A 16070-nucleotide genomic window follows, 5' to 3' on the forward strand; every position below is an offset into this window, starting at 1 on the left:
CTTAATGATAGATCAACATGATGAACACAATTTAGTCCATAAACAACCAACTATATATACTTTTAAATCTTTTTTATCTTCAAGATAACCTTTTATTTTTCTATCACAAAGTTTATGTTTAAACTTTCACTTCTACAATAAAAATTCCGAGAAAACTAGTAACTAAACAAGAACAATCTGTCGGACATTACAAAGAAATTCAATCTGCTCGAGTCATAAATCGCTTTGGTACTTATTAGGAAGTTCAGATGTTACAGACAAGTTACAGCCTGCATCTCTCAGCCCACCGGCGGTCATTGCGGAGTAGAATGAAGAAATAATGATGTGGTAGATTGAATTGCTTGTTAAACCGCAGAAATTTCTTCTTCATGAAAAATTGCTGAAGAATGTAACAAAATACTGCTTGAACGTGTGAATGCAAAGAGAGTCGAGCTTTTGGTCTGCTAAGTGTCGGAGATCTGCAAAGTCTTGAGTAAATATTTTAATTGGTAATGACGCTGGTTTTACGGGGGTTTGACGGCTAAGCTATGTTCTGACGTGGCGGTTTACTTTTTACGCCCAAAAACCGATGATTGAGAAATTAACAGGAAAATGTTTGTAGGAAATTTCACAGCTGGAAAATGAAGAGAAAAGGCAGGTGACATGTTAACTTACTTGGATCCGTTACCGTCAATACACGACGATTTTGGTTGTACATGATGTGATTTTTCTTGTTTGCTGCCGGCTGTGCATTTATTGTCGTTTGAAGCTCATTAATCTATTGGATTGGAGTGAGAAAATTAGAGTTGAATTGTATTTAAAAAGTACATTTGTGTGAAGTGACCTGAAGGAAATTTTTTGGATAAGCTGGAGAATGAAAATTTGAGTGCTAGGTACCTATAATACTACCGTATACGCCAGATTTGTGGGGTTAAAAGAAGCTTCGGGCAGGGTTCTCGGTAAATACAGGCTGTCCAGACAAAAATTGTGCTGGAAAACTTTTTTAAAGTGTTGTAATCCAATCTTAAAAGTAACGCATTCTGCTAAATTCGGAGGGTCGACATTTTTCTGCTTTACAAGTATGCCGCGAAATTATTTTATTTGAATGCTGGGAATAATGGAAATCCTCGCGAAAGCTTCGGATTATATTATTACTGTCATAATTATTCTTGTTTAGGAAGCATATTTTTGGATCTGTAAGATCTACCTGTCATTTGCCTTGGATGCTTCAGTCAGACTGGTTCTTACGGCATGAATTAAAGCTGAGGCGTATGGCGTTTGCAATTGAGGTTAATCCGGCCGTTAGTTCTTCTGGAAGTGAGTGTTTTTAATGAATGGTAGAGAAGTGGTTGAGAGAGGGCTAATTATTGAGCAAAATGGAGGCACAGGACGGCAGATCAGGAGCGGCTTTTGAGACGGTCAAGATTGCGGAAGATCGGCCTGCTACAGATCAGCATGGGGATCAATCTGGAGTGGATATGGTGGCTGCACTTAACCGTGATATTGCTGTTTCGTCTCCCGTCACGAGACAGAAAGTTGCCGTAGCCAAACAGTTTATTGAGAACCATTACAAGAATCATCTCAAGAACCTGCAGGATCGCAGAGAAAGGTGTGTTAATTCTCTATTTTATGCTTGTCTGTCTAAATTTGTTATATCAATGAATTCTATTGTGGAGCTTTGACCCTTCAATTAATTTGCAATTCTATGAGGTTTTATTCTTTCTCATGTGGCTGTAACGAGGATTTTTTAAACCATTAGAAGCAATTTTGATACATACAATTTTCTCCAGGGGAAAGGCATTTTTAATTCCCGTGTTTCCTGAAAGCGTAAGATCTGTCATTGAGATGCCCCCATTTATTGATTTAGTCCAGTATATCTGCTAGGTCTTTCTATTAAAATAAAAGCAATGTGTATGTTATCTAATAAATTGTCTTTTTGGGATCACATTGGATCTCGAGATCTCACAGGGAGTGTCTGTGGAGGGTTAGGCCACAAAAACTCCTTAAACAAGGTCCAACGAACACAACCATCTTGAACTTTTGCAGTATAGTGGTAGTGTAATCGTCAATTCAGTTGGCATTAATGTAATATAGCGAGCCCACTTTGTTATCTAAGCATAGACATCTGGTCTCATTAATGTCTTTGATACATATCTTAGAACAGGCCTGTTTTGAATTTCTGCTGCTTGGTCACATGCTAACTGGCTATAAGTTTGGTTTTTAATTTGAGCTCTTGAGGCTCAAAGATCAAATGCTCGTCCTGGTATATTTAAGAGTTCCAGTCTGATAAGCTTAACTGGTGAAGCTATGAATGATATGCACTTTTAAACGCAACAAGAACTTGCCCTTGTTCAGCAGGGGAATTGGGTCCAGGTCTTCAGTGTAATAGTGATCATTCATTACTGCTCAGTCACACTCAAATCCAATTTTTTCATTCAGAGTTTGCAGACTCAAACTCCAAGAGTACATTGCAAGTATAAAATTTTTGACTCCTCAATATTGACAAAAATTTGATAGCATAAAAGTATTAAAAATTAAAATTTCTTATAAACCATATATTTAAATTTTTTTTTATATATAAAATGTATTAAATTATAAATTGACATTTAAGAAAATGCATGGTTTTATAACAGAAACAAATATGTTTTAACTAACATTTATGGCATCTATGTTTTTATCTTATTTTTCCCGTGTCTGTAAAAACTCGTGAATTAAACTTGTAAGTACAAAATAAAATATTCCACAATCAGAATGTTTACAAAATATATTAAATTAAAAATTGACATCCAACAAAATGCATGGTTTTATAACAAAAACAAATATATTTTAACTAACTTTATCGTGTCTATGTTTTTACCTTATTTTCCCATATCTATAAAGACTCATGAATTAAACTTGTAAAAACATACTAAACAAAATACACCACAACTTTAGTAAACAAAATACACAACTTGGAGAATACTCGGAGAGTTTGCAATCTTTCACTCACTTCCCTGATAAGAGGGTTTTCCCATCCAACTAACAAAATGCTGATGGCAGGAAAATATAAATAGCTTTATAGGCCAACAAAACTGCAATTTATTTTCTCAAAAATGAGACAATAAACAAAGAATTGACTGAGAGCAACAAGCCTAAATCCAAGCCACCGTGCCTTCTTTTTGCAAGTTGAATCTTTTATTTTTTAATTTGAGCTGTTGAGGGACAAAGATCAAATGCTCGTCCTGGTGTATTTAGAAGTTCCAGTCTGATGAGCTTAACTGATGAAGCTATGAATGTTATGCACTCTTAACCGCAACAAGAGCTTGCCCTTGTCCAGCAGGGGAATTGGGTCCAGGTCTTCAGCGTAATAGTGATCATTCATTACTGTTCAGTCACACCCAAACCCAATGGTTCATTATAGTTTCCAGACTTGGACTTGACAGTATTTGGTAAGTTCAATTTTTTTGACTCTAAATATTGACAAAGATTTTAAAATCATTGCATTAAAAAAAATAAAAAATGTTTTAAGTTTTAAGTAACATATTAAGGCAAGTAAGTAAATATTGATAAAGATTTGGTAATTTAGAAAGTACTAAAAATTAAAATCATAATTTCATAGAAAAAGAATAAAAAATGTTTTAACTAACATGTTAAAGCTCACGAATTAAACTTGTAAAAACTCACACTACAAAAAAAAAAAGACTCAACAACTTGAAAAATACTTACAGAGTTTGCAATGTCACTTCGCTGATAAGAAGGTTTTCTCATCCAACCTACACCACAAAAAAAAAGTACTCAACTACTTGAAAAATACTTACAGAGTTTGCAATGTAACTTTCAGTCACTTCGCTGATAAGAGGGTTTTCTCATCCAACTAAGCAAAATGCTGATGGCAGAAGAATATCAATAGCTTTTTATAGGTCAACAAAACTGCAATTTATTTTTTCAAAAATGAGACTATAAGCAAAGAATTGACAGGACAAAATCCAAGCCACTGTGCCTTCTTTTTGCAAGCTGGATCTGCTATTTTTTAATTTGAGCTTTTGAGGCTCAAAGATCAAATGCTCGTCCTGGTATATTTAGAAGTTCCAGTCTGATGAGCTTAACTAATGAAGCTATGAATGACATGCACTTTTAACCGCAACAAGAACTTGCCCTTGTCCAGCAGGGGAATTGGGTCATAGTTTGCAGACTTGGACTCATTCTGCGAAGTCCAAAATTTTTGACTCGTAAATATTGATAAAGATTCGGCAATTTAGAAAATACTAAAAAATTAAAATTTCTTAAAAAAGCATGTATTAAATTAAAAATTGATATTTCCAAGAGAAAATACATGAATTTATAGCGAAAAAAATCTTTCAACTAACATTTTATTGTATTTATATTTTAAGCTATGTTACTCCAAGGTTGCATGGGTCCGGGGGTACTTGGAGACTTTGGAGACTGGTGCTGGTACTGGTACGGCTATTTTTTCAAAATAGGAGACATGGGTATTTGGAGACGCCAATTTCTTTTAAATTTAATTTAATAATTTATAGCAATTCTGAAAATATAATGACATTGAACATTAAATATAATAAGATTTAATATAATATAATAATGACTGTTGCAACATTTTAAGAAATTCTTGTGATTATTTTGTTGGGCTGGTACTGCTATTTTTTCAAAATAGGAGACATGGGTATTTGGAGACTCCAATTTCTTTTAAATTTAATTTAATAATTTATAGAAATTCTGAAAATATAATGACATTGAACATTAAATATAATAAGATTTAATATAATATAATAATGGCTGTTGCAACATTTTAAGAAATTCTTGTGATTATTTTGTTGGGCTGGGTACGAGTACCCATGCAACCTTGGTTACCCCAAGTTTCCAGGATGGGTACAGTAGGGGACCGGGGGTAAGAGAAGGTGATTTTTTTTGTCAATTTTGGGGATGGCTAAGGGACGGCTATATAAAAATAGGGAAAATTAAAAAATATAGCAAAATTTAAAATATTTATATGAAAACATAGATAAAACATGCACATATACATTATAGAACCAGAGACCTGTCCCTGGATAATGTAGATTTTAAGCTGTATTTTTTTTAATGTCTACAAATACTTACGAATTAAATTTGTAAAAATTCTGACAGCAAAAAAAACAAAATTCCAAAACTTAAAGAATACTCACAGAGTTTAAAATCTAACTTTCACTCACTTCTTATTAAGAAGGTTTTCCCCTTCCAACTAAGCAAAATGCTGATGGCAGAAAAATATCAATAGCTTTATTTAAGTAGACAATATACACATAACCTATAGGTCAACAAACTGCAATTTATTTTTCCAAAAGTGAGACGATAAACAAAGAACTGACTGAGAGCTTCAAGCCTAAATCCAAGCCACCATGCCTTATTTTTGCAAGTTAGATCTTCTATTTTAAATTTTGTTCAGAAATTCCCCTGCTTTTGTTAAATTTTCCTCTTCAACAAATGTGTGCCCAGATTTAACTATGGATATGTCACCCGGATATCAAACACAATGGATTTAAGGAGACCACTCTATATTTTAGTTCTTCACCTAACCCAATAAAGACACACTAATAGGATAATCTTCAAAATAGATATTTGAAAAATATATTTTATTAAATTATTATTAGTGACATAAATTTTGATGAGAAAATGATTGTTATTTTAATTTTTGATTATTAATAATTAATATATATGTAAATATATTATTTATTATATTTATTTTATTTTTCATATATAATCTTTTATACAAACACTATAGACGGAGCACTCTCTGATCCAAGGCTATGCTATCTTCACATTCACAAAACCTCACTCTTCTTTGTCACAGTTTTCATATATTTGTGGCTTTCTTAAGGCTGATTTCCATACAACTTCTTAGCTTATTTTGATTAGTAGTTGTTGTTCAACTATTTAAGAATTATTTGTCCAGCTGGTGGCCCCAGAATGCTTAGTTTTTTTTTGTATATTTTTAAGCATTCATACTAGAACAATTTGTGCACTTGAAATTTGAATTTTTTTTTGAAAGCAAATGTTAAAAAAAGGAAAGAAATTTGTGAAACTAGATGAATTTTTTAGCAAAATGTATTTACTGCTTATTTTCAGCCCTTAATTTTTTCCACAACTTTTTAATTCCTAAACAATAACTGCTCCTATTAAAATAAAAAAAGATTCTAAATTATCTTCTTTTAATAATATTTTTTTACATAAAGAACATTTCAGCTGTAATCTAAACAGAAAATACACTAAACAACCGCATGAATATTGCTTGAGAACTTCCATAGTTGTCTAATTTACAGGCACGTATACAGAGTTAGGTTCATTCTCAAAACCAAGGTATATTTTTGAAAGTATATAGACATGCCAAAGCATATGAGGGAAATATGGGGGTTAAAGTTTGGTGGTCATAATCATTATCTTCCACAATTGCCTTGTGATAGCACATGATTAATATGCTACTGCGAGCAGCTGAGATTTTGAAAGGAGCAAAGAGTTGACTATGCGAATTTGCTTGTAAACAGAAATGCTAATTAATCTGTATGAAATCTTTAAGCATATGTAAAGGTAGATTTTGGTGAAGTGAGCGAATTTGTAAAGGAGAATGAAATCTGATTCAAAATGAAGATATGTATTCATCACATTATTGTTTTTGTTTTGGAGGTCATATTTAAGGAGATTAGTGTCTTTTTCTGAGTTGGTGTTCTGTTGTGGAGATTGGTGTCTTCAGTTGGTTGGTGCCTACAAATCATCCAAAGAGGATTGTTGTTTCCTATAGGTTGGTGCTTACGAAGATTCTAATAAGTTTTTAATACAAGTAATACTTTGTCGTGGTTTTCTTCTTCAAGAGTTTCCACGTAAATTGTCTGTTCATCTTGTGTTCCTAATTGCTTGATCTTGCATACGTGTTGTTGTTGTGGATGATTAAGTTTTGAAGTATTGCAATTGCGATTAATTAAGTTTTGAAAAGTAAAAGTTTTTTGTTATACTAATTCACACTCTGAGTATAACTGAGTGCTCTTTCTTCAGATAGGTCTATAGTTCCTTATTGACACCTATTCAAACTTTGATGACATGCAAACAACGTGAGCATTATTCAATTATGAGTTTTTCTCTATTGCTTATCAAGTAGGTTGGTAAAAAATGACATTGAGCATTTTTAAAGAAGCCAAGAAAGACTATAATTCCAATAAAGGGACTTGAAGATTTCCAAGTAGAGTGGTAATCAACAAGCTTGAGCCATAATAAAGTAGAAATGAGAGGCTCTAGATTGATCATTGTGAATAAGATAAAGAAGTTGAGAGGCTTTTTCAAGAGGCACAAACCTCACTTAGGGACACTTTAGTTATGTTTTTCTTCGGTAGCACATTTACCAATACAATCTACAATCGAGTTCCATTCTTGAGGGATGTAAACAAGGATATAACTTCAAACTTAGGAGTAAGATGAAGATTATGCTTGGCTAAAGTCACTAGTTGCTAGGAGGATAGATGGGTTTTTGTTCTATTCAAAAGAGAGTGTGATTAAGGAGTACATTTCATAAATGATCTTTTTCTAGCCCATCTCACAAGCTTTTTCAAGAGCCAAAATGATAACACGAGCTTCCATCTAGTTGTTAGTGTTGATCCCCATAGTAGAGAAGAAAAAATGAATAGATTATCTTCAACATGACCAAATCACTTCAAGCTCAACAACTGAATTGCCATGAGAAGAACCATTGGTATTTATTTCAATCAAACATGAAGGGGAGGAGAGACCATTTACCAGACGTATTCACCTTTCTAGAAGCTTGCAAGCTAAGGTGAGAGTGACAAGAGGTAACAACAACATAATGTAGCTGAACGCTTTTTGAAATTTGTTGATCACAGGATGATAGAGCCCCATCCATAAAACACTTAGAAACAATGATCTCTTGTATATAATCCATAATATAATGCTAGTTTTGTAAAGTGAGACTTTGGTGACCTTGGAAAATTTGACAGTTTTCATCTGAATTAGATATTAGAAAATACAAATAGGATCAAGCAACGAGACAACATTGAGAATGGTAGTTATGGATGTTGACTGATCCATTTTTGCCTAGAATTCATACAAGCAAGTAGCATGAATGACATGCCAATTGTATATTTGCCACTATTACCCCCAAATACCTAAAATAAAGGGGCATTAGAAGAACATTTGACTAATAAATTCTTCTTTAGTACTACACAAAGCACTTTTGAAGGGGCCAAAAATCTTTTCTTTTTAATACTATCTTAGGTGAGACATTTGTTTTGACAAAGTAGCCATGTGAAGAATTTGTATTTAGGCTAGTTGAATTTGTTTTTGATTTTGTTCTACCAAGGGAAATTTCTATTTTCGCCATTATTCAAATGAAGGGATTTGTAGCTAAGAGTTATTATATAAATTCCTTTAGAATCACGATCCCCCATGAGAACATTTGCTTTCTCTAAAGAGCAACATGGTCACACTACTTAGAATGGAAGATAGGGTGATATGAGCTTCAAAAGTCCCCCATTGAGGACATTTGTTGGGATACTTTGAATGATAGATTGGGATCTCCCCATCTCAAGAGTGCTCTTAAGTTAGAAACCTTAGACCATCTTGTAATGATAAATACATGGTTCAAAGATCGTAGAGTAGGAAAGGAAGAGAGGAGCAAGGGTGGAAATCCCAAGCATCATTCTAGAAGAGAACTCTTTGACCATTTTTATAATTCAAAAGAGATCAACCTTAATAATTGAAGCTCCATTCTTAATAGTACTCCATACCATTGAGGCCCTTCCTACTATATCCATTCTTAGAATCAACAACTTCACCTAGATATTTGAAACTAAGAATTCTAAGCCAAGGCTAGTTTGGATGTGTACACCATCACTAATAAATCTTAGTGGCCAAGGCTTTGCTACACCATCACCTATAAACCTTAGTGGCCAAGGCTTTGCTATTGAGAATGATTTTCCTAAGGCACAAGCCACAATTTTTGCTTAGGCCTACACACTTTATCCCAACTAATTAGACTCAACTTTTGAGAATTCAAATTGTCCACTCATAATAATTTCTTGGAGAGAGCATTACAGTCATTAATGATGCTTTTGGAGATAGATGAAACAAGTAATCTTTAGATAGGCAGAGTTTGTACAACAAACTTTAGTAGAGTCAATCGATTGGCAAAAGACATCCGTTAGAATGTCCAATTACCAACTTTAATTCTAAATCCTTTAACGATTTTCTTCCATTATCTCTTTTGGGATTAACATCAGATAAAGGGGATGCCAAGATAATTGAATGGAAGTTGCCCTATTTTAAAATGAAGAATTTAAGAGCTATTCTTTGTTGGATGTTCAAGGGGGTATTAAAGAAGAAGATAGCTTTCTTGAGACTAACAACTTCTTCGAACTTAGAAACACCCAATAAAGTTGTGTCATCAACAAATTAAAGATGAGTTTGTAAGCCAAGAGCTTGTGCAAAAGTCCAACTATGGATACAACCATTGGTTTTCTAGTTCTTTAGCAATTTCCCTAGTCTTTTAGCCATGAGAATGAAGAGGTAAGGGAAAAGGGATTTCCTTACTGCAGCCCCTAGAAGTACAAAAGAGAGGGGAGGGGATACTATTAACTAAGGTTGAAAAGGAGGTAGAACTCACACAACTCACTACCCAGTCAATCCATTCCAAATAAAACTAAAGGTCATAAGAGTATTCTTGAAGAATGATCATCTAACTCTATCATAGGCTTGGACATAATTGACTTGATAAACATTGCTTTATCCTTGGAGTGGGATATTAAATGAATAGCCTTAGTGGCTATAATGATGCCAAACCCACTATGCTTAAGAGAAATGAGAGAATCTAGAATTCGCTTTAGATGACCCACAATGAGTTTGGTGATGATCTCATAGGTGACATTGTAAAGATCAATAGGGTAGAACAAATGAAAAGAGTTAGCCCTCATTAGGAATCGAGGTAAAAAAAGTGGTATTAAGTGCTTTTAGCACCCCTTAATCACGTTGAGACATTCTAAAAACCTCCAAAAGATCAAGCTTCAAGATATCCAAACATTCTTGAAAGAATACAATAGGAAAATCCACTAGCCAAAAAGTTTTTCTCTTTTCATCTATATCACATGTTTAAGCTCACTAGGAGAGATGCGATTCATGAGTTGTTCATATCTATAGAGACTAGAGGAATTCAATCTAGAATGATCTCCTCTTCCTCCATGGCAAGAGGGCCACTTTCATGGAAGAGGGAAGAAAAATGTTGGTTTGCTTCCCAACTTATATCATAGGAGGATAGATGGTCTCCTTGCATTGAGAAGAGAGTAGATATATTGATCCCACTTCTATCATCTTTGACTGAACTATGGAAGAAGGAAATATCCTATCTCCTTGTTGTCACCAAATAGTTTTCAATTTTTGTTTCTAGAATATGTCCTCTCATAAGAGCCATTCATTAATCTCTTTGGAGAGAGCGGATTCCTTAAGAAGGTGACCCCTTATCATACCATCTTTCTTGATTTGAAAAGTGATGTCATTCAATTTCTCTTGCACTTGTTCCTTTCTCTAAAAAATGTTTCCTAATTAAGATATTTTCCACTCGTAAGCTTGCACTCACAAATTGAAGTCTTTTGAAGAAAGATTACATAGAATTACCAAAAGGGGGCTTCCCCTCAAACCACTTGGCAATAATGAGTTCATGAATCATTTGATCTTTGAGCCATGCCAATTGAAGCTTGAAGGGGGAATTTTCAAGAGGGAGAAGAGGGAAGAGGAAACCTTGTTATGTTAGTAATTTGATACTTACCAATGCATAATTTTAGAGTAAGAGACCAAAGTTTCACTAACCAACAATTAGAGACTAAATGTTTTTTAAGTTGCTCAAAGATGGAATCCGATCCACACCTTTTATTATTCCAAGTAAAAGACTAGATCTATATTCAACATCAACAAGATTAAGGAATAACATGTTTTCTCTTAGTTAGAAGAAGAAGGATCTAATTGATTAGAACATCCTAACTCTTCATTGAGGTTGAGAATAGCATTGGAGTCATTTGCCATGATTTGAGGAAAGGAAGCAAACAAAGAGAAGAAAATTCTAAAGGGGTTTAGATGAGGGTTTTACCTTGAAAGCCCGATGGAACATAAACATTTGTTAGAAAAATGAAACTACCTTGATCAAAGTAGAAGTCAACCAAGGAGATAAAGATAGAATGTTTGCAAGCTATTAAAAAAGGACAAAATTGATGAGAATCCCATAAGCAAGCTATATTGTTTTAACTTTGAAGATCCTTGTTCTCTAATACATTGGTTTTGGCTACTTTTCTAAAACTTAGATAGATGAGATGGAAGCCATTTCCTCTACAATGAGTTTTGTTTCTTGAAGAAAAGCGATATCAAGATTTTGCTCCTAAATAAGGTCCCAAACAACTTCTTAAGGAGAGGTGTTATTGAAACCTCTAGTATTCTATGAATTGAGCATGTCTAGTGTTTGAATGACAACAATCATATATGGGGATTAGAGAAGTGAGCATCTAGTGTTTGAATGACACCAAATTCCTCTAGGGTTCCCCAATCATCTTTACCTTTTCTTCATTTCTTTTTCTCCTAACTTTCTTCTTGTAATCATCTTTTGAGCTTTGGGCTAGAAATTCTTTTGGAAAGAAAAAATTAGAGATGTCTCCAAAGAGAGTATTTCTAAACGTGTTCATGAGTAAATATTGTTCTAAATGTCCTTCATGAGCAAAATTTTCACCCTTAGGCTTAACAATAGTAGTAATAGTAGTACTACCCATAACATTACAATTAGAAGCACCATTCTCATTGAATTGGGCCACTTGAGGATTCAAATAAGAATGTCTTGAAAAGGAATTTGAGGATGTTAACGAGACCTTGAAATGCAAATAACTCAAACCTTAAAGGCCAAATGATATAAAAGAGAAAGTCAAGGGTGGGTAGGATAGGATGGAAATAAGAGCACCCAATAAAGCACAAAACCCTAAAGAAGATATATCAATATAGTTTATGCAAAGGGGATCTAAACCTTTATTAAACTCAAAAAGTAAAATATGCACTCCAACAATCCAATTTGAAAACCCTAATAATAGAAGAATTAAACCCTAAGGTCCAAACCCTAGGTCTTGTGTGAAATCACATTAATGTAACAAAATAAATGATTTGGTGTGTGAAATCAAACTTGGACCCACAAAAATGAAATTGTAGAAAATAAATGATTATAGTTGATTTGTCTCAACTCATTTGTGATCGACGAGGAGTGGGGTGTGTTAATAAATTGGGAACTTGCTAAGCAAGGGTCATGTCGTCCTTAGTTAAGCCCTCGTGGGGACCAATTCATGCACTAAAATTGAAGACAACATGCAAACATTTACTATGCCTAAGATGATGATGCAATGAGGGGGATCTAAGATTTTGGAATGATGCTCTCATGTGAATGTTCTTCTAATGGTTCCTAGATGTTTTCAAAATAAGTAATGAATGTCCTTAAATACAACATGGCACACAAATCATCACAAAAATGTGTTAGGTTAGCACACAACGACAAGTAGGAGAGACTTGACAATGACCAAATTTGAATTTGGAATTGAAAAGATTGAGGTTTAGATTCGTGGCTATGAAAATGGCTTGGATCAATTTTGTACTCGTAGATATAATGCAAGGTGGTGAATTTGAGATCTATAGATCAAAATCAATTTATTAGGATGAACAATGTGTAGATTAGAAAAAAATAATACCATGAATCATACTCTTCCAAAAATATACCTTATAAACTTATTATTATATAAAAGCCACTTAATTAATATAGATCCAAATGTAAAGAAAAAGACAAAGAAATACAATTTTTGCCATTACAAAATCAAATTAGAAAGAGACCATCTAATATTTTGAAATTTTTTAAGGTTTTCTTAATATTTTTTTTCCTCTTACGAAGAGAAACTTAGAGTGAAGAATTTAGAAAATATGTGCAAATAGATGGAGGATTGAGAAGCTTCCATCCTCTTATTTAAACTCACAATCAAGAATATGGGATTAAAAATGTTAAGCTTTAATTTATAAATAAACATTTATTTATTAAAACAATGATATAATGACTATTTATAAAGTTCATCTTAAAATAACTAAAAGCCACCCGTCTTAAATATTAAAAAATAAACTATCTAATAATTTTTTTCCATAGAACTATTCAACTACTTAAATCATTTTATTAATGTAATTGAATGTTTTAAAAAATTTCTCCAGCCCCGAAAAGGGGTTAGTGTTTAGCGCTGACTCCTCTGGGTTTGCCAACCATAAGCCAATAACACGCTAAAACGACTTCATTCTTTTTAACAACTCACTCTATATGAGTTTTTAGATTATTGTCACCAATCGATTTTGATCACGTGGGCCGTGTCGATTACGTTGAGATCATCCAGCCATAGCAACGGTTTTGTGTCTTTGCCTTTTCCATATATTGGATTTCGATTCCAAGATTTGGTGGAAGTTCAAATAGCGTTTTACAGCTCACACAATATAGAAAGTCAGTCAGTCTCCAGCGTCATAGCAGGTCACGCGAAGGATGGGCCTAGTCCCAATAGCCTTTAGGTTTCACGCGACAACTTACATAAATGTAGCGAGTTGTAATGGAAAAGGCACACCAAATGCTAAACCTTGATTTGAAACTAAATGTCTTTTAAAGTTTACTGTACATAATCCCATGCAAATTTGACACATTGCAATGTTTCCTGCAAATTTAGTTATACATGATAGCATTTCACCAATACATAATGTAGTAAGAATTTAAGGTTCTCAAATTTTCATAGTTAATAGTAGAGAAACGAGACTCGCCTGAAATCGCCCAAACTCGGCGAGTCCGAGTCCGAGTCAGGCCAAACGAGTCCTAGGGGCTCGGACTCGGACTCGGCCGAGTCTGGAGAGTAAACTCGCCAGACTCGCCGAGTTGGCGATTTTGGCTCAAAATCGCCAGACTCGGCGAGTCCTGAGCCCCAGACTTGGCTACTGGCTAGGTTAATAAAATGACAAAAAAAAAAACATTTTAAAAAGTTTTTTTAAAAAGTAATAAGTTTTTTTGAAAGGGCGAAATTTGACATTTTGGTCTCTCCGTCAGGATTATTTTATGGAATATAACATTTAAGTATAAGAAAGAAGAAAGATATAAGTTATATTCCATATATACTGTCAGGATGTTTGAGAGTGGTTTCGGGCCTCAAGGAGTTATATTGCAAAATCTAGTTTTTGGAGGATTCTTCAATTTTCCAGACTTAGTCAAATTTCAGGATCAGGACATTCCAGACTTAGCCAAATTTCAAGGCATTTGAAGATCAGGATGACATTCCAGACTTTATCACTCACCAACTTGACCTAGCTTGGACCTTCAAGAATGATACTCACTCACCAAGCAAGACCCAATTAGCAACAAGAGCAAAACCAGGCCCTAAGGAAGACTCTCAAAGAAACCCTAATTCAGACTTGTAATAAGTTTTTTTGGCCTCGCGGGGCGCTGCCCCTCGACCTTGCCCTGTATCACGACAGGGAGCGCGCAAGGGGCGCTGCCCCTTGACCCCACCTTGGGGGCGCTGCCCCCAAACCCCCGTCGAAAAATATGGGGGAAACTGCGTCGATAGAAGTAGAGAAAATTTAACCTACGAGTCTGACATTGATTGGATCGACCAGGTAGATATAGAGGTTGAGACTGTAGCCATGGCAGAGGAGGAGCGGAGAGCACGAGCACAGACAGGAGATTCAGAGGCAGATAGTGACACGGATGTTCCTGATGTTGGTGAGCATGGCATGGTGTCACGGGGAGCGGCTATGGCAGTCGAATCATCCAGGACCTACCTTAGACACCTTCGCAGGGGGCTGGAGCCGGAGGGTGCAGGCTCCTCTAAGCCATAGACTTGTAGTTGTATTTACCTTTGGTATTTGTATGAAACATTTGATGATGATCATATGATGACATGGATTTTTTATTCCATGAGTTTTGTAATATTGTATACATTTGACAATATTTATATATCTATGTTTGTTATTTTCTTCAGCTACAATTTGCGTTTATGCTGATATGATTGATGTATACTTGTGTATGTAATCAAATGAACCGAGTTTGATGATGTTATTGTGCCTTTAAGGTGTATTCAATAAAGGGTGTCTGAAACAAGTTTTAAATATTTAAAAATCTCTAAATTTCTTGAGTTTTTCACTATCCCGAGTCCAGATGAGTCTGGAGCCGAGTCTGACGCCGAGTCCCGAGTCCAAGTCCGAGTTGGCCTTGCCGAGTCCGAGCCGAGTCCGAGTCCGAGTTAAGAAAGGTTCTGCGTGGTTCTCAAGTATCATTCAATTTAATGGCTAAGAAAGGTTCTGCATGGCTATTCTCAAGTATCATTCAATTTAATGGTTAAAGGATAATTATCTTGCCAATATAAATAGGATAATTATCTACCACTTTTTATTAGAGATTAGGTATTAAATCACTATTGACTATTTGTCCATCAGAACATGCGATATTTAAGTAGAGTGGTCCTTACCTTGAGGTTTAGTTAGGAGAAAATAGTTTCCATGATTCACCAAGCCTAACAAAAAACAAACAAAGAACATCAGATTGCAACGTTCCAAGCAAGCAATGAAATAACAGAAAAAAACCTTGCCAAAAATTAATCTTATATACGTTGCACCTCTTACCACACTTACCATAATTACAAGTTGGTGAAAAGCTAAGGCACTTCACACAATACTAATGATGAAATGATGACTCTTAAGGCTTAAAGTACTACAAATGTACCCAACACCTCGTAGTGGCATATCATCGAAAAAGAGATATGGTAGGTTGATAAATTCAAACTATACTGAAGAAATGGCTATCTTTTCTCTGAATATTGAGAATTCTGAAAGCAAGAGGAATGAAAAAATGGTCACTCAAAGTCACGAGTACTTAGTCTTTTGTAAGCTTCCTTGGAACTATGATTGGTCCTTGAAGCAGTTTGCCAACAGGACAACATAGGTTCATTTGTTTGTTTACACCTCTTTCTCTTAGGATATATTTTGTCATTTGGTTATCATTTCAGTGGCAAATGTCATCTCAACGAACCAAT

General features: G+C 34.6%; 1 protein-coding gene across 1 annotated transcript in view; it reads left to right on the plus strand.

The window, feature by feature from the left end:
* Positions 1 to 333: 333 nt before the first annotated feature.
* The window catches only part of LOC131031562 (uncharacterized), a 99497-nt gene continuing 83760 nt past the window's right edge, over positions 334 to 16070 (plus strand). The window contains exon 1 of the mRNA XM_057962714.2: positions 334 to 1588. Coding sequence (XP_057818697.1) covers positions 1356 to 1588 — 233 coding nt within the window. The 5' untranslated portion in view covers positions 334 to 1355. The remainder of the gene's footprint in view (positions 1589 to 16070) is intronic.

Source organism: Cryptomeria japonica, chromosome 8 (assembly GCF_030272615.1).
Source record: "Cryptomeria japonica chromosome 8, Sugi_1.0, whole genome shotgun sequence".
NCBI classification, from domain to species: Eukaryota; Viridiplantae; Streptophyta; class Pinopsida; order Cupressales; family Cupressaceae; genus Cryptomeria; species Cryptomeria japonica.